Source organism: Aquarana catesbeiana, linkage group LG03 (assembly GCF_042186555.1).
Source record: "Aquarana catesbeiana isolate 2022-GZ linkage group LG03, ASM4218655v1, whole genome shotgun sequence".
In the NCBI taxonomy this organism is placed as follows: domain Eukaryota; kingdom Metazoa; phylum Chordata; class Amphibia; order Anura; family Ranidae; genus Aquarana; species Aquarana catesbeiana.
The window spans coordinates 11907693-11928375 of NC_133326.1; the positions used below are offsets into that span (position 1 = coordinate 11907693).

The following is a 20683-nucleotide window of genomic DNA, read 5'->3' on the forward strand; positions in this document are numbered from 1 at the left end:
TCCTTTACACCACAGTTTCCCCTTTACACCACAGTTCCCCCTTTACACCACAGTTCTCCCTTTACATCACAGTTCTCCCTTTACATCACAGTTCTCCCTTTACATCACAGTTCCCCCTTTACATCACAGTTCCCCCTTTAAACCACAGTTTCCCCTTTACACCACAGTTTCCCCTTTACATCACAGTTCCCCCTTTAAACCACAGTTTCCCCTTTACACCACAGTTTCCCCTTTACACCACAGTTCCCCCTTTACACCACAGTTCCTCCTTTACATCACAGTTCCTCCTTTACACCACAGTTCCCCCTTTACACCACAGTTTCCCCTTTACACCACAGTTCTCCCTTTACACCACAGCTCCCCCTTTACATCACAGTTCCCCCTTTACACCACAGTTCTCCCTTTACATCACAGCTCCCCCTTTACACCACAGTTTCCCCTTTACACCACAGTTTCCCCTTTACATCACAGTTCCCCCTTTACACCACAGTTCTCCCTTTACATCACAGTTCCCCCTTTACATCACAGCTCCCCGTTTACACCACAGTTCCCCCTTTACACCACAGTTCCTCCTTTACACCACAGTTCCTCCTTTACATCACAGTTCCTCCTTTACACCACAGTTCCTCCTTTACATCACAGTTCCTCCTTTACACCACAGTTTCCCCTTTACACCACAGTTCCCCCTTTACACCACAGTTCTCCCTTTACATCACAGTTCTCCCTTTACATCACAGTTCTCCCTTTACATCACAGTTCCCCCTTTACATCACAGTTCCCCCTTTAAACCACAGTTTCCCCTTTACACCACAGTTTCCCCTTTACATCACAGTTCCCCCTTTACACCACAGTTTCCCCTTTACATCACAGTTCCCCCTTTAAACCACAGTTTCCCCTTTACACCACAGTTTCCCCTTTACACCACAGTTCCCCCTTTACACCACAGTTCCTCCTTTACATCACAGTTCCTCCTTTACACCACAGTTCCCCCTTTACACCACAGTTTCCCCTTTACACCACAGTTCTCCCTTTACACCACAGCTCCCCCTTTACATCACAGTTCCCCCTTTACACCACAGTTCTCCCTTTACATCACAGCTCCCCCTTTACACCACAGTTTCCCCTTTACACCACAGTTTCCCCTTTACACCACAGTTTCCCCTTTACATCACAGTTCCCCCTTTACACCACAGTTCTCCCTTTACATCACAGTTCTCCCTTTACATCACAGTTCCCCCTTTACACCACAGTTCTCCCTTTACACCACAGTTCTCCCTTTACATCACAGTTCTCCCTTTACATCACAGTTCTCCCTTTACATCACAGTTCCCCCTTTACACCACAGTTCCCCCTTTACACCACAGTTCTCCCTTTACATCACAGTTCTCCCTTTACATCACAGTTCCCCCTTTACACCACAGTTCCCCCTTTACACCACAGTTCTCCCTTTACATCACAGTTCCCCCTTTACACCACAGTTCTCCCTTTACATCACAGTTCCCCCTTTACATCACAGTTTCCTCTTATTATACTAGGCACTTATGCACCTTCCTGCCCAGGCCAATTTTCAGCTTTCAGCACTGTCGCAATATGAATGACAATTGCGCGGTCATGGAACACTGCGCCCAAAATTTTTTTTTATCATTTTGTTCCCACAAATAGAGCTTTCTTTTGGTGGTATTTGATCACCTCTGCGATTTTTACTTTTTGCGTAACAAATAAACCGAAAGTTTAGAGAAAAATTAAGTTTTTCTTTGTTTCTGTTAAATTTTTTTGTAAATAAGTAAGTTTTCTTCTTCAATGACGGGCACTGATATGGCTGCACTGATGGCCACTGATAAGGCGTCACCGATGGGCACCGATGAGGTGGCACTGATGAGCACTGATAGGCTGCACTGATGGGCACTCATAGGTGGCACTGATGGGTACTTATGGGTGGCACTGATAGGTGGCACAGATGGTCACTGATGGGCATGGATGGGCACTGAGAGGTGGCACTGATGACACTGATGGGTGGCACTGATGACACTGATGGGTGGCATTGCTGGGCTGTTTTCTTCTACAATGATGGGCACTGATAGGCGGCACTGATATGCGGCACTGATGGGAACTCATAGGCGGCACTGATGGGCACTCCTAGACGGCACTGATGGGTACCTATGGGTGGCACTGATGGGTACTTATGGGTGGCACTGATAGGTGGCACAGATGGGCACTGATGGTCACTGATGGGCATGGATGGGCACTGAGAGGTGGCACTGATGACACTGATGGGTGGCACTGATGACACTGATGGGTGGCATTGCTGGGCATCACTTTTTTTTAGCTGGACCATAATGTTGCCAGTCAGTGTCCATTTGTGGGCACTGATTGGCACATATTGTGCAAATTTTTTCATATGTACATGGTGTACATACCTGGCCATCCACATGTTGCCCCCTTCACTGGTGGTCCTGGGCGGCATGATGGTGGTCCTGGGTGGGCATTCGTGAGGGGGCTGACCCCCCTGTCAGGAGAGCCGCCGATCGGCTCTCCTCTACTTGCGTCTGTCAAACGCGAGTGAAGAAAAGCCGATCACCACCTTTTCCTGTTTATGCTGTGATCAGCCGTGATTGGACACGGCTGATCACGTGGTAAAGAGCCTCCGTTGGACTGACACACCGCACCACCGATCGCTGCGATGGGCGCCCCCACGGGCTGGCGGGGGCTGTTATCCTGAAGGACGTCAAAAGACGCCCAGTCAGGATAACTGAACCACCGCCCGGCCGTCATTCTGCTATAGGCCGGGCGGGAAGTGGTTAAGGGGTTAAACAGAGGAACATTTGTTCATCCCTTTGATCTGCAGATGAAGAAACAGAAAAATACAAAAAGAAACAATGTTTCTTTTTATTTCAGTGTTTCAGCTACATTGCCGGCTACTTTTTTTTTTTTTTTTCACAGCTCCAATTACCGGACTTCTTTAACACTTCAGCTGTCAACAGGGGAGACCCGCTGACAGCTCAAAGAACCGAGCCTGAAAATATCGGTTTCAGGTATCGGTGCATTTCCACGAGTACCGATACTTGTGCAAATACTCGGTATCGGCGCCGATACCGATAGTAGTATCGGTGCAACCCTAGTTTTAATGTCCTGTAATCTTTTCCTACTGTGTCAGTGATACTTTAACAGCTCCCTATATCTTTTATAGAGTGAACGGCTTATTGTGATATATCATCATTTGTAGGCTATAGAGCCGGACTCGTTCAGTTTGCATGAGCTTCAACTTAGGAATTCCACACCAACTGACTCTTCCCATAGAGCCATATGGAAACAATGAGGATCCTGAAATCATCTTTAATGTTTGAGATTCTTTTTTTTTTTTTTTTTTGTAGCAAAACCTGTCATTGTTGCAGTGGGTGTGACATTGTATGGCAGCCATTATCCAATCGCTTGTGTCCATTATACATAATCCTGGGTACTTTGTGAGTTAATGCCCAGCTCAAAATTCTGATCTATGCGTTGGAACTTCTCTCGGAAAATTGTGGTGGGGGGAAAAAAATAAGTGTTTTATATCCGCAAGGTCCAGGACGGATCTTATTGCTTTAGGTCCTGTGGAAAAGAGGCCTGGCCCTTTGCCCGGAGCTGCTCGCTGCACCACAGGCCCGGTACTGGCTATGGTGGGGGAGGGGGTGGGTGTGCGCGGATGGGGGGTGGGGGGGGGGGGGGACTGATGCTGTACTAGAAATCGTTCTTCTCCCGGGAATGCTCAGTAATGTTATGGGAGGCAGATCGCCAACAGGACTGAGCCCAACTCTGCACAGAAATCCTCAGCTGCCTCCTACGTCCCATCCTGAGGATCCCTCCGCTTTATATATGAACCCTTCGAAGTGAGATTCACAATCACATCTCTGCGTGACGAATATGCGGGAAACCGCGATCAGTGCTGTAAGAATCACTCCGAATAATCACCAAAATAGCAGCACTAATGATATCCGAATACCAGAATATCCAAACCAACGTCTACAGAAAATATGTTACATTTTTTTTTTTTCAATTTTTATTAAAGCATTAAATAAAAGTCCTGTGTGCTAAATCAGTGGTTTCCAAACTGTGGCCTGCGGGCCGGATGTGGCCCTTTGCTTGTCTTTATCAGGCCCTTGAGGCACTATTCTTCCAACTAATACCAATGATGGGGCACTATTCCTCCCACTGATTCCAATGATGGGGCACTATTCCTCCCACTGACACCAATGATGGGGCACTATTCCTCCCACTGACCCCAATGATGGGACACTGTTCCTCCCACTGATACCAATGATGGGGCACTATTCCTCCCACTAACACCACTGATGGGGCACTATTCCCCCCACTGATTCCAATGATGGGGCACTATTCCTCCCACTGATTCCAATGGTGGGGCACTATTCCTCCCACTGACACCACTGATGGGGCACTATTCCTCCCACTGACACCACTGATGGGGCACTATTCCCCCCACTGATTCCAATGATGGGGCACTATTCCTCCCACTGATTCCAATGATGGGGCACTATTCCTCCCACTGACACCAATGATGGGGCACTATTCCTCCCACTGATTCCAATGATGGGGCACTATTCCTCCCACTGATACCAATGATGGGGCACTATTCCTCCCACTGATACCAATGATGGGGCACTATACCTCCCACTAATACCAATGATGAGCACTATTCCTTCCACTGATAACAATGATGGGGCACTATACCTCTCACTGACACCAATGATGGGGCACTATTCCTCCCTCTAATACCAATGATGGGGCACTATTCCTCCCACTGATAACAATGATGGGGCACTATTCCTCCCACTTATACCAATGATGGGGCACTATTCCTCCCACTGATTCCAATGATGGGGCACTATTCCTTCCACTAATACCAATGATGGGGTACTATTCCTTCCACTGATAACAATGATGGGGCACTATTCCTCCCACTGACACCAATGATGGCGCACTGTTCCTCCCACTGATACCAATAATGGGGCACTATTCATTCCACTGACACCAACAATGGGGCACTATTCCTCCCACTGACACCAATGATGGGGCACTATTCCTCCCACTAATACCAATGATGGGGCACTATTCCTCCCACTGATAACAATGATGGGGCACTATTCCTCCCACTTATACCAATGATGGGGCACTATTCCTCCCACTGATTCCAATGATGGGGCACTATTCCTTCCACTAATACCAATGATGGGGTACTATTCCTTCCACTGATAACAATGATGGGGCACTATTCCTCCCACTGACACCAATGATGGCGCACTGTTCCTCCCACTGATACCAATAATGGGGCACTATTCATTCCACTGACACCAACAATGGGGCACTATTCCTCCCACTGATTCCAATGATGGGGCACTATTCCTCCCTCTGATACCAATGGTGGGGCACTATACCTTCCACTAACACCAACAATGGGGCACTATTCCTTCCACTGACACCAACAATGGGGCACTATTCCTTTCACTGACACCAACAATGGGGCACTATTCCTCCCACTGACACCATCGATGGGACACTATTCCTCCCACTGACACCAATGATGGGGCACCATTTCTCCCATTGACACGAACAATGGGGCACTATTCTGCCCACTGACACCAACAATGGGGCACTATTTCTCCCACTGACACCATCGATGGGACACTATTCCTCCCACTGACACCATCGATGGGACACTATTCCTCCCACTGACACTAATGATGGGGCACCATTTCTCCCACTGACACAAACAATGGGGCACTATTCCTTCCACTGACACCAACAATGGGGCATTGCTTACTCCCACTGGCCACAGTATAGCCCCTTTAAGCTTGAAGGACAGTAAACTGGCCTTTGCTTATAAAGTTTGTATATAAAGCCACTTCTTCAAAACCGCCACCAACTCCAGTGCTTCAACCACCACCACACAGGTCTGCTTACCAGAGACTCAGACCTCCTTATACAGTCTTATGGTGCTTTGCAAACAAAACCCTGATCCCAAGTGGATGGATGGCTCTCCCCTTTGTTCGGTGCGGCAATACAAGAATACAGTACAATATAACCTCATGTGCAGCGAAAGAGCAGAGAGAACTCTATGGTGAAGCAATTCCCAAATAGTTTTTTGAAAAATAAGGGCATATACCCACAAGTAAGAGTGATAACAATCAGATCGCAAACAACCACTGATCATTTAAGCCTGCATGATGACGCGACCACTGAACTCCTCCCTACACGTTTTGTCTCAAGGGACGCCCCGTGTAAGATGTTCCATAGGACGAGTTCTGCGGTGACGTCATCACACCGGCTCCAATGAGCGGCAGCTGTATGCCACCTGACTGTTATCAATCTTGCTTGCGGGTGTATGCCCTTATTTTTCAATAAACAATTCGGGAATTACTACACCATAGAGTTCTTTCTGCTCTCACATCTATGTGCGTCACACAAAACCACACGCTTTCCCAACGCGCACAAACACGCTGCTCTTTAGCAGATGCACATGGGTGCCATTGGTTGTAAATGGCGCCCTTACACATTGGCAAATAGCACAATCCGGTTTTGGCGCAGCGTGATTTTTAAAAAGGCTCTGGGACTCCTTTCTCCGTGTTTCTTGCATGTGTAGGACAGCCCATTGAAATGAATGCCCAACATGTGGGAATGTGTGTGAAATGCACCCACCCACGAATCCATGCAGTACATGTGAACCAAGATTAAGTCCTCGTGGAGTTGGCTGATTATTAGGACCTTCATGGTCTTCTTGACCACACACATTTTTTTAATGCAATTTTATCTCGCTTATTGATTGCTCTTACAAGAGTGTGGATCAAAGAAGCATCTATAGATCCTATCCTATTGTTATATATAAGATCTTACAGTTCTCCCACTATCTCTGAACAGGCTACACGGTCACTTCTCTAATGACACCGCAACGCGTCAGGCTGTATGTAGCAGGAGCTCCGCGATTTAATCATACGGGGAAGGTGATCATCTTCAGCATGCAAGGCATGGACAATCTTGTCATCCATCAGTCTCTACAAGGGGAACAGGTAACTGCTCCAGTCTAAGTCTAATTATTACAATGAGAGGATAATGTGACATCCCAGATAGCAAGGATAACTTGCCACAAATTTGTGGCAGTGTTGAATTGTAATGCCCCGTACACACGGTCGGACTTTGTTCGGACATTCCGACAACAAAATCCTAGGATTTTTTCCGACGGATGTTGGCTCAAACTTGTCTTGCATACACACGGTCACACAAAGTTGTCGGAAAATCCGACCGTTCTAAACGCGGTGACGTAAAACACGTACGTCGGGACTATAAACGGGGCAGTGGCCAATAGCTTTCATCTCTTTATTTATTCTGAGCATGCGTGGCACTTTGTCCGTCGGATTTGTGTACACACGATCGGAATTTCCGACAACGGATCTTGTTGTCGGAAAATTTTATAGCAAGCTCTCAAACTTTGTGTGTCGGAAAATCCGATGGAAAATGTGTGATGGAGCCCACACACGGTCGGAATTTCCGACAACAAGGTCCTATCACACATTTTCCATCGGAAAATCCGACCGTGTGTACGGGGCATAAGTCTTGTTAACCTGCTGCGAGTTGTACACTTGCAGAGCACTTGAAGCACAAGTTCTAGTTGACACTTTTCCACTTTGTAGCAAATTTGCATGGCAAGTCATTAGCAAGAGAAAAGTTGCATTGGTGGGTCTACAGCAAGAGTACAGCATGGAAATTCAGCCACAGCGCCCCCCCTGTGGTGGGATGACTGTGCAACAACATAACTGAACCAGAACTCGCAGCAGAATGTTTGCAAAGAAAGTTGATCGGGAGTCATGCAATGCGGACCTGCTGCAATTTTTGCAAAAAAACTTGCGAAGCCTGGCAAGTCTAGCAATAGCTTAGCAAGTCATTTTCAAACTTGCAGCACGCACAATCGCTTGCTATCTGGGATCGGAAGGAACTGACATTGGCCTTCACTATACATTTTACTAAGATTGTTACCAAGTGACACGAGTTTATGTTTTCCCCCACCAGATCGGGTCATATTTTGGCAGTGAAATTGGCTCTGTAGATGTGGACGGTGATGGGGTGACGGATGTGCTGTTGGTTGGAGCTCCGATGTTCTTCAGTGAAGCGAGGGAGCGTGGCCGCGTCTCTGTATATGTCATAAGAGAGGTAGGTCTGTCAAGCTGATTGCAGCTCATGTTAAAGTGGATCGGGGAAATTTTTTGAACTCTTACACCCTTTACGTGTAAGTTGTAGGAAAAAAAAAACATTTTGTAGCAATGTTTGCCCAACTTGATCACTTGGCTAACTTTTATACATAAGGGCTTATGTATATCCCATGCCAGATTTCCTTGTACAGCACACAGGTTTTTTTTGTTTTTTTGTGGAAGTGGTACAAATCGAAACAACTGCGTGTAATGTAAGGTTTCCCATGCCAGCCATTAGATTTAAAGGGGTTGTAAAGCCTTGCGGGTTTTTCACCTCAATGCATTGTATGCATTGAGCTGAAAAACCTTCTGTAGTGCACCAGCCCCCTCAGAGCCATCCTTTTACTTACCTGAGCCCGATCGTTCCTGCGCCAGGGACGAGCACACCCGCTCCAACTGGTGTCTCAGGTCCTGATTGGATAGATTGAGAGCAGCGCAGCCATTGGCTCCCGCTGCTGTCAATCAAATCCAATGACGAGGGGGGGTGGAGCCGAGTCCTGCTGTCTGTGTCCAATAGATGCAGCAGTAGGACACGGGAGGGCGCCCGCACGGGTGCCCCGAGGGAGAGCGCTTCTCCGACAGGGGCACTTAAGTAGAGGAGGAGCCAGGAGCGCTCCGCTGAGGGACCCCAGAGGAGGAGGATCGGGGTGCCACTGTGCAAATCCAACTGCACAGAGGAGGTAAGTATGATATCTTTGATTGTTTTTTTTTTTTATTAAAAAGGAACCTTTAGTTATCTTCTAATTTCATATAGAGAGTTGCATGCCACACATCTGAAGCTCCATTGCTGCCTTTGCATTCTGTCTATAATCCTACTGACCTGCCAGCCCTACACCCTTAGTGAGTGCCCCATCACTTCCCTTCCTCACAACTCCCAGATTCCTGGGGAGGCCATTGCCAGATTTATCTGGGAAATCCTTTTCCCAAGGTCAAAGAATCAGCAAGGTTATCCCTGCAATTTGCAGACTTAAAGCGGAGTTCTGCTGATTTTTTTTTTTTTTTTTAAAGTCAGCAGCTACAAATACTGCAGCTGCTGACTTTTAAAATAAGGACCCTTACCTGTCCAGGGCGCCCGCGATGTCTGCCGCCGCCATCCTCGGTAAGGGAATCAGGAAGTGAAGCCTTGCGGTTCCCTACTGCGCATGCGCAACTCGTGCTGCACTATCCCACTGGTCCCTGCTGTCTTCTGGGACCCATGTGTAATCCCAGAAGACAACGGGGGGGGGGGGGGGGGTGGCATAGATATCTGCTGGTTTTGCATATCGCCACACAATAAATCCAGGTCCATTATTTGCAATTAACTCTAAATTTACAAATGCAACAATTTAGAAATTGGATGAAAGGTTTAGCACTGGGAAACACTTTTGAAAGATAAAAAGTGCATTTTATATACAACTATATAGATCAGATCAAAATAAAGGACACATGAGGAGGAAAGAGGGACAGAGGGACATTGTTCCAAATCAGGGACAGTTGGCAGCTATGATGTTGGGTATCTATATATTGGCCGCAACCTCATCTTTTATATTTTACCAAGAAATTGGGTAATAGATCATGTTTCTTAGAATTAAGTTTAGTGTGTTTTCTACTGAAATTAGAAACTTCATAAACCGTTGCACTAATATCAAAAAAGGAAAGGAGAGTGCTATCCAACTAAATCATAACTGTTGCCAACATCCCTAAAGTCAGAATAAATAAATAATTACCCCCAAGGGATTAATGGGACTTTAATGGCAACCACATATTATAAAATTTAAATTTATTAAGTAGGAAACGATGAAAAACATTGAAAAAAACAACATCGACAAGAACAACAGGGATATCATAAAAACAAGTATGAGGCTATACAGGCTGTACTGATATGCAGGAATGAAGGCTATATTCAATAGTCTAGAAACGCGTAAGACCTCGTGGCAAGACTATTGAATATAGCCTTCATTCCTGCATATCAGTACAGCCTGTATAGCCTCATACTTGTTTTTATGATATCCCTGTTGTTCTTGTCGATGTTGTTTTTTTCAATGTTTTTCATCGTTTTCTACTTAATAAATTAAAATTTTATAATATGTGGTTGCCGTTAAAGTCCCATTAATCCCTTGGGGGTAATTATTTATTTATGTTGCACTAATATCGAGTGACATAAAAAATTTGAACTACCACAATTTTGTTGTCTAGGGTGTCTGCTTTCATAGGGTAAATAATGGGGGAGCTTTGCTAACACTGGAGGGTGCACAATCTGCTGCAGCTCTGCATAGAGACCAATCGGCCTCCAAGTTTTATTGTCAAACCCTAATAGAATAAGCTGAAGTTAGAAGCCAATTGGATACCATGTGCAGCTGCACCGGATTCTGAGTGCTCCATGTAACGAAACGTCCCGCACTCCGCTTGAGTGCTTTCCTCATATACCATCTCCAGTCTGAATATAGATATCAGATATTCCAACCGCTCACAACCAAGAACTAGACAGTACTCATTTTGGCTGCTGAACATGAACTGTTTATTTAAACACAGGTACACAGAGGTAACACTCGGGACAATCCCCCCTCTCTTTGCATTCAGGGCGGGGTAGACTTTCCAATCAGCAGGGAGAGTTGTTGGAGGAATTCCCCCCCTCCTGTCTCACAACAAACACACATACACATATACATCCCATAATAGGTTGCTCCCAAGGCAGACAGACACAATAGAACAATGGAATACAGCCACACCCCAAACGACCCAACAGAGAGCACACCATAGTATGAGACAATATACAATATATACATATATATACATATAGATATAGATATAGATACACAACATTCCAGTGTTGTTGTACAGTGAGTCCAATTAGTACAAATCAGACTGGGGTACTCGGTCACCCTGGGCCCCTAATAGACTGTCAGAGACCATGAATCAGACTGAGACAGAAGTAGTTAAATCTCACTTGTTTAATAATAATAAAAAAAAGGTAAACAGAGTAAATATAGTCAAAACATAGACAGAGTTCAGGAACCGGAACGGATAGTCAGACAAGCCAAAACGTCAGGGAGCCAGAGATGAGCGTAGTAGAACAGCAAGCAGGATCTGGTGCCAGAAGGAATGTCAGCCAAGCAAGTCTTTTTAACAGGAACACAGGAAAGCGTCTCTAGAGATGTGACCAAGGCGAAAGCAGAAATCATCTGGGCTGGACGGCTTAAGTAAGCAGGGCTGACGGGCAGGATATCATCAACAGGTGAGTCACTGTGGAGTGATAGGAGCTGGCAATTAGCCGACAGCTGAGCGGCCAGCTCAGAGAAGGAAGGGCTGAGCACAGGCCTGACATGGACACAGGGTAACTTAGACATAGGAGTTGCATGGGGAGCTGAAACAAGTGTTTCCTAATCTCTCCAAGGGATTCTGGGTTCCACGGGGCCCCCCCGCCCAAAGCGACTCCCGTCACACTCCAGTTTTAGTAAATCCCCTCCCTAATGTTTGGGGGGGTTTTCATAATCTTCAGTCCTAAAATGATTTTTTTAAGTAGGTGTGCAAAAAAAATGCAAAAACGGCTCAAGCAGCGAAAAGGTTAAGTCCGTTGTTGAGTAATTTCATTTTCTAATCTTTTGACTAGAGTGACCTGAAATCGGATCCGTTCCTCTGGTCAATGCACTTTGCATTGAGTTATTAAGTAAACATGTAAGTGCAGCAATGAGGAAGTGAGCTTAGAAAACGTTCTTCAGTTTGCTGTCGCTGCCAAAATTCTTAACCCAACAAAAATGTTCATTATGCTCCCGCCAAATTCTTAGGGAAAAACGTAGCGAAATATTCCTCATTGTTTGTGTTATAAAAATAATAATTCACAATGTTTAAAAAGTGCTAATGGATTTTTTTATCCACAGCGCAGCATAGAGATATCAGTGACGTCCTTTCTGAGTTGGCCTTTTTCGTACAAATATGGGCAAATAAATACCATATTATAAACCTTCCTCTCCAATATAAGAGGGACTCTAGTGTGTTGGGGGACATATGCCTAACCGAATAATAGGCATGTCCACAGCCAAAATTTTTATTTATTTTTTTCGTTTCGGGTTCGTTAGTTAAGTTAATAATTTTGTTTCGTCATATTTGTTATGTTAGAATGATTTGTTTTTAGAATTTATATTGTATATTCAGATTCATCTAGTAAATTTGTTCATTTAAAATCAATTAGAATTTTTTCAAATTGATTTAAAATTGGAATTTCGGAAGATGTCAATATTCGTTCTATTTTATTCTATTCTAATCTCTTCTATTTTTTTCCATTCTTTTTGACTCTTTTATTTTCTATTCTAATCTTTTATTTTCTATTCTTTTCTGTTTTCTTCTGTTATTTTTTTATTCTATTCCTTTATTTTCTATTCTATTCTTTTTATTTTTATTAAATTCTGTTTTATTCCGTTCTATTCTATTTTATTCTAAATACCATGGTATAAGCCTTCATTTCCAATTTAAGAGTGAAGATCACCCCAACAACCTTTACAGTGGGGCAAGAAAGTATTTAGTCAGCCACCAATTGTGCAAGTTCTCTCACTTAAAAAGATGAGAGAGGCCTGTAATTGTCATCATAGGTAACCTCAACTATGAGAGACAAAATGTGGAAACAAATCCAATCACATTGTCTGATTTTTGAAAGAATTTATTTGCAAATTATGGTGGAAAATAAGTATTTGGTCACCTACAAACAAGCAAGATTTCTGGCCCTCACAGACCTGTATCTTCTTCTTTAAGAGGCTCCTCTGTCCTCCACTCATTACCTGTATTAATGGCACCTGTTTGAACTTGTTATCAGTATAAAAGACACCTGTCCACAACCTCAAACAGTCACACTCCAAACTCCACTATGGTGAAGACCAAAGAGCTGTCGAAGGACACCAGAAACAAAATTGTAGACCTGCACCAGGCTGGGAAGACTGAATCTGCAATAGGCAAGCAGCTTGGTGTGAAGGAATCAACTGTGGGAGCAATAATTAGAAAATGGAAGACATACAAGACCACTGATAATCTCCCTCGATCTGGGGCTCCACGCAAGATCTCACCCCGTGGGGTCAAAATGATCACAAGAACGGTGAGCAAAAATCCCAGAACCACACGGGGGGACCTAGTGAATGACCTGCAGAGAGCTGGGACCAACGTAACAAAGGCTACCATCAGTAACATACTACGCCGCCAGGGACTCAGATCCTGCAGTGCCAGACGTGTCCCCCTGCTTAAGCCGGTACGTGTCCGGGCCCGTCTGAGGTTTGCTAGAGAGCATTTGGATGATCCAGAAGAGGATTGGGAGAATGTCATATGGTCAGATGAAACCAAAGTACAACTGTTTGGTAGAAACAGAACTTGTCGTGTTTGGAGGAGAGAGAATGCTGAGTTGCAACCAAAGAACACCATACCTACTGTGAAGCATGGGGGTGGCAACATCATGCTTTGGGCTGTTTCTCTGCAAAGGGAACAGGACGACTGACAAGTGTACATGAGAGAATGAATGGGGCCATGTATCGTGAGATTTTGAGTGCAAACCTCCTCCCATCAGCAAGGGCATTGAAGATGAAACGTGGCTGGGTCTTTCAGCATGACAATGATCCCAAACACACCGCCCGGGCAACGAAGGAGGGGCTTCGTAAAAAGCATTTCAAGGTCCTGGAGTGGCCTAGCCAGTCTCCAGATCTCAACCCCATAGAAAACCTTTGGAGGGAGTTGAAAGTCCGTGTTGCCCAGCGACACCCCCAAAACATCACTGCTCTAGAGGAGATCTGCATGGAGGAATGGGCCAACATACCAGCAACAGTGTGTGACAACCTTGTGAAGACTTACAGAAAACGTTTGACCTCTGTCATTGCCAACAAAGGATATATAACAAAGTATTGAGATGGACTTTTGATATTCACCAAATACTTATTTTCCACCATAATTTGCAAATAAATTCTTTCAAAAATCAGACAATGTGATTGGATTTGTTTCCACATTTTGTCTCTCATAGTTGAGGTATACCTATGATGACAATTACAGGCCTCTCTCATCTTTTTAAGTGGGAGAACTTGCACAATTGGTGGCTGACTAAATACTTTTTTGCCCCACTGTATATATTTATTTAGGTGACTCTAGTGTGTTGGGTGATATATGCCTAACTGAATAATAGACATGTGCATGATGGAAACATTTATTTCTTTTTGTTTCGGGATTCGATCATTAAGTTAATCATTTTGTTTCGTCATATTCGTTATGTTTGAATGATTTGTTTTCAGAATTAATTTTGTATATTCGGATTCATTTCGAATTTTCGTTGTTTTCAAATCGATTTGAAATTCTAAATTTTTCAAATCAATTCAAAATTACAATTTTAGAAGACGTCTATATTCTTATCTATTTCATTCTATTCTATTCTTAATAATTTTATCATTCTATTCTATTCTAATCTCTTCTATTTTTTTCTATTGTATAATATTGTTTAATTTTCTGTTCAATTCTTTTTTATTCTATTGTATTATGTTTTATTCTATTATATTCTATTTTTCTGTTCTATTTAATTCTGTTCTATTTATTCTATTCTATTCTTTTATTTTCTATTCTATTCAGATTTATTCAGTTTTTCTATTCTGTTCCTCTATTTTCTATTCTATTCTTGATTATTCTATTTTATTATTTTTTGTATTCTATTCTGGATTATTCTATTCTGTTTTATTCTATTCTATCCTTTTCTAATCTATTTTCTATTCAATTGTATTTTTTTCTATTCTTTTATTTTTATTTTTTTTTGTATTCATTGTTTATTCTATATTCTATGCTATTCTGTTATATTCTATTCTTTTATTTTATATTCTGTTCTGTTTTTTTTTATTCCATTTTTTATGTTATATTCTTTTATATTTTTATTCTAATCTATTCAATTTTTTTCTAGTCTATAAAGCAACCTAAATTGGAATCCTCATCTTAATTCACTTTTATACCTTACTGTATTTATTGCAATATGTTTTCATTTTGAAATCATGAATTTTCAGATTCTAATTCATTTTCTAAATCAAATTCAGATAATTCGATTCGATACAATTTATTTCTGATTTGCTTCTATTGTGACTCGGAAATTCAGATATACCCGAATAACGAAAATTTTGTCCAAATTTAGATTCGTAACGAAACAAATCGCACATGTCTACTGAATAAGTAATTACTGATTTGCTTTAGCGAACGCTAAAAACGACTTTATTTTAAATCCAAGACAGAAATGAAAATTAAACCAAGCAACCCCCTCCCCACCCCCAGTGGACTTTGTAAAGGAGAATGAGCTTGTAAGAGGGTAATAGGAAGTCCAGATAAGAAATATCCTGAGTGTTAGGACAAGATATAAGATCTACCCAACAGACAGCAGTAGAAATCAAAGAGTGGATCCAATCCTTCCCATTTTACATACGTGCCCCCCCCCCCTCCCCCTCCCTCCATCGCGTCAGCATCCTTCCTTAATGTCAGAGGTCATCTCATCACGTCAGAGTCCATCATCACATCAGTGCCCCCCCCATCACAGAACTTTCATATCACATCAGAAGCCCCACCCTTGCCAGCAGAGTCCCGTCTATGCCAGCCTATGCCAGCCTTTCTCAACCTTTTTAACACAGAGGAACCCTTGAAGTAACTTTTTGGTCTCTGGGAACCTCTGCTAAAAATTACTCTATCTACACCTCACGAAACATTAGTGTGATGGTCAGTGGGAAGAATGCTCCTTACTAGGGATGAGCTTCGAGTTGTTCGGGTGTTCGCCAAAACAGCAAATTTGCTGCGAACGTCCCATAATGCTCTGCAAAACCACAGTGCGTTGCTGTATGATGTTTGGCCAAAGCATACACCTGACCTGCATGCTTTGACCAACCACAGCACACTCCTCAGCGAGAGCCATAATTGTCCAAAGGCCAATCATGGCTCAATGGGACACAGTCCACACTTCACACTTATATATATATATATATATATTTACCAAGCAGATTATCATCAGAGCACACTCATCCCCTGGATGTCCCGAGCTGTCTCTGGTCGGTGGACGCCGGGATCATCTCAGCACCGTTTGTTATCCACGTGCAAGTGATGCAACTGCAAGAAGCACAGAGCCGAGTGAGGGAAGGGGCCCCGGCATCCACCGTCCTCTGCAGAGACAACTCGGGACATCCAGGGGATGAGTGTGCTCTGATAATAATCTGCTTGATTGAAGTTGACCCATGAAGAGTATGGTAGTAAGCTGGAGCCTCAGACATGGCCTCATGGCCTCTTGTACCGTGTATGGGTCCACAAGCTGTACCTCCAACCACCTTCCCGACCAAGCAGCTTACTGCATCATATGACCAGAGCAGACATCCAAAGTCTTTGGAGGAAAAGGCCCCGGCTGGGTATTAGCCACCAGTGTCTAATCTTGTGCAGCTGGTAAGCGTGCACTCTGTGTGGTGATGGATCCACTTTGTTCGTTTCATAAAGTCACAAGATTTTCACTGAACTTTTGGCTGCTGGTCCGTTCTCCATCGGAGGAATCCTTAAGGTTTTCAATGTTTATTGAAGGACTTTACATAAGTCACATGCTTCACTGTTTGGGACTTTTTTACTGTTTAAAATTATTTTTTCATTCACTTTTTATTCATTTAAACTTTAAAGAGCGCAGACCACTTTTTATCTATAATATATATATATATATATATATATATATATATATATATATATATATATATATATATATATGCACATATATATATATATATATTATAGATAAAAAAGTGGGCTGCGCTCTTAAAGTGACATGTTAACCAAATATGCAAACATAAAACAAAATAAATGAATAAAAAGTGAATGAAAAAATAATTTTAAACAGTAAAAAAGTCCCAAACAGTGAAGCATGTGACTTATGTAAAGTTGGGTGCAGAAACAGTCCCTGCTGTTAAATATTATTTCAGAGGCTGCTTGCCCTCTTTTAGTGGCCTGTGAGCGTCTGCCTCTCCTTGGAGGCCTTCCGGACATGATGGGTATTTTTTATTTAACACCGCACTACACTGTATTGTATACTGTGTACACCACCTGCACTGTATTAGAAACTGTACACCGCAATGCACTGTAAATATAGGGTACGCTGAACTCAGAGCATATATATATATATATATATATATATATATATATATATATATATACACATATATATATATGTGTATATGTATATACACTTTTTATGGCAATAACTTGCATATAAGCCTTTAAATTTAGCACTTTTGATTTTTCACATTCGTGTCCCATAGACTTTAACAGTGTTCACACACACATTTTTTTGTCTGTTCACAAGTTCTTTTGCGAACCGAACTGGGGGGTGTTCGGCTCATCCCTACTCCTTACACTTGTGGTCATTGGGAAGAATTCCCCTCCTTACAGATAGCTAAAATGATCAATGGTGTCAGTGGGAACTTATCTCAAGGAACCCCTAGTTGAGAAACCGTGGTCTATAGAGAGATTGCCTCAGTGCTCCTGATAGATGAAAGATTGGTTTAGCTACGTATAAATTACTTAGCTGAAATGGAAGAAGCAATCGATATCAACAATGATAATATTACCTCCTACATTAATAGGTGGTCAGGGTGGACCATATTCAAACTTACTTATACATATAACATTTAAGCACATAATGAGATCTACAGCAACTGTGGCTTCTCCTCCTAGGGTCGCAAGCCTGGGCTTGAAGGCCCCCACCCCCCATTCTAGACGTAACCTTTCATACCCACACCCAGGCTCCTTGAATCCCTCATTGGCCCTCTCCTTGGCACCCCACTCCCCCTACCTTGACCTCACATACCCCTTCTTCCTACTGTGCCACCCCAACTCCCCCTAGTCTACTGGCACCCCACTCCCCCTACCTTTATCTCACCTACTCCTTCTTCTTACTGTGCCGCTTCCCCCTAGTCTACTGGCACCCTACCTTTACCTCACATGCCCTTCTTTCTACTGTGCTGCCCCAACTCCCCCTAGTCTACTACATACCTTCCATCCCACTGCTAATAGCAAAATTACTCTCATTAGAACTATTGACTTCCTGGCAACCAAGCTCTAATTTATCATGCCCTGAACCACCCCTGATCATTTAGAGCAGTGGTTGTTAACTTATGAGCTAAAGGGGGCCTCAAATGTGGCCCCTGATATCACCAAAGGGCCGCACATAATGTTCAAAATATGTAATGCTTGGGGGGACTGTTAAAAACTGCAGACCTAATAGAGGAAATGAGGGACAGAGAGTGTGGACAGGATACATTGTTGGCTGGGGATATGCTGCAGAAGACAATACCAAATTGGGAAGATGTTACATGAGGCTAGTAGAGATCAATGCTATTACCCTAATCAAAGTTCCCAATACAAACTGCCCAGGTCCAAGACCGCACATCACATACCAAAGGGCCGCATGTGGCCCTCGGGCCACAGGTTGGGCATCAGGGATTTAGAGGCTCCTAATGTCTGATCTCACCCCCAATACTTCCCGTAGGTTGACTACTCACAAACCTTTAATGAGAGTTGGTCCAGTTGGAGTCGCTTTGCAATGCCTTTATCCAACCGTGTCTGGTGCTCAATGGGTTGCATGCCGTGCAATTGTATACAGTTACCTTTGTTATCCCAAGATATCTTCCTCTTCTTTCATGCTGTGCCTTTTATCCTCTTTGTATCCCTAAAAGTTAAAAACAATAAAAATTATTTGGAAATAAAAACGTAACCAAGGTTCTAACACCTTGGAATAAAAAAAAAAAATTTTGATTGGAGTTATACTCTAAAGTGGTAGCATTCAAAACTCAAACAGTATAATCACAATTCCGATGAGATGGCAGGGAGCTATTGTTTAATTTTGTTTTTGAAAGCAAACGTCTTCCATATGTGTGAAGGGCAATGATATTCCCACTGCTGAGATTGTTTTGGAATAGCCACTGTTCTAAGAATTTGGAGACTTTTCTTCAGTACAGGGGTTCTTTTCCTCTTCTATACATTGTACTATATTGTGGAACTGTGTTCTGGTCTTGTTACAGAAACGCTTTGTTCCAGATGGAGCTTTGCGTGACTCGGACAGCTCACAAAATTCACGCTTTGGATATGCCATCTCTGCAGTGCCAGACCTAAACCAAGACTCTTTCAATGACGTGGTGATCGGGGCACCTCTAGAAGATGGCCATAAGGGTGCCATTTATATCTTCCATGGATTCAAGAGAAACATATTGAAGAAATACAAACAGGTACATATTTAAATTGCTTAATATTTATATGAATAATAACAATCAACATTTTCTTTGTCACCTTCCAATTTTTACAGTTTGTATCAAAGTTGACTTAAAAGTAACTACGGTTTTATGGTAGAAAAAAATAAAGCAATAAGAAAAATAATATATCATATACAATTACTACACAAGCCATGTTGTAATTTAATTAACTTTCCATTTTCATCTGTAATTTTCTGTAAAATTCAGTGCAATATGGCAACCCGGAGGTGTTCCATACAATGCCCCCAGAAATGTAATTTCCTGCTTGTGTGATTGGCTCACTGGTTTTCTCAGAAGTCTGCACTAAAATACAAGGCATATTTTAGGCATCCTCTACAATTTTTGGTGCAGTTCTCCCCAGGGGCCTTGGTAGACCCTGGCACCCATACCATGTGCTCCAGGTCTTCTACTGAGTGACCAGGGTCTTCTACTGAGTGCCCCAAGTCTTCTACTGAGTGCCCCAAGTCTTCTAATGTGTTCCCTAAGTCTTCTACTGAGTGCCCCAGGTCTTCTACTGAGTGCCCCGGGTATTCTCACTGAGTGCCCTGGATCTTCTACTGGATGTCTCAAGTCTTCTACTGAGTTCCCAAATCTTCTACTGAGTACCCCAGATCTTCTACTGAGTGCCCCAGGTTTTCTACCGAGTGCCCCAGGTCTTCTACTGAGTGCCCCAAGTCTTGTACTGAGTGCCCTTGGTATGCTTACTGAGTGCCTTGAGTCTTCTACTAAGTGCCCCAAGTCTTCTACTGTGTGCTTTGTGTCTTTTACTGAGTACCCCAGGTCTTCTACTAAATGCCCTAGGTCTACTACTGAGTGCCTCAAGTCTTCTACTGAGTGCTCCAGGTCTTAAAATGTGTTCTCCAAGTCTTCTATTGGGTACCCTAAGTCTTCTACTGAGTGCCCCAAGTCTTCTACTGAGTGCCCCAAGTCTTCTACTGAGTGCCCCAAGTCTTCTACTGAGTGCCCCAAGTCTTCTACTGAGTGCCCCAAGTCTTTTACTGAGTGCCCCAGGTCTGCTTACTAAGTGCCTTGAGTCTTCTACTAAGTACCCCAAGTCTTCTACTGTGTGCTTTGTGTCTTCTACTGAGTGCTTTGTGTCTTCTACTGAGTGCCCCAGGTCTTCTTCTACTGAGTGCCCCAGGTCTTCTACTGCGTGCCCCAGGTCCTCTACTGCGTGCCCCAGGTATTCTACTGAGTGCCCCAGGT

At 43.3% G+C, this 20683-nt stretch overlaps 1 protein-coding gene across 3 annotated transcripts in view; it reads left to right on the top strand.

The window, feature by feature from the left end:
• Nucleotides 1-20683, top strand: part of ITGA11 (integrin subunit alpha 11) — a 253778-nt gene that overhangs the window by 132817 nt on the left and 100278 nt on the right. For all 3 annotated transcript variants that reach the window (XM_073618273.1, XM_073618274.1, XM_073618276.1), the window contains 3 exons: nt 6910-7058; nt 8056-8196; nt 19250-19453. In XM_073618273.1, the coding sequence (XP_073474374.1) occupies nt 6910-7058; nt 8056-8196; nt 19250-19453 (494 nt within the window). The remainder of the gene's footprint in view (nt 1-6909; nt 7059-8055; nt 8197-19249; nt 19454-20683) is intronic.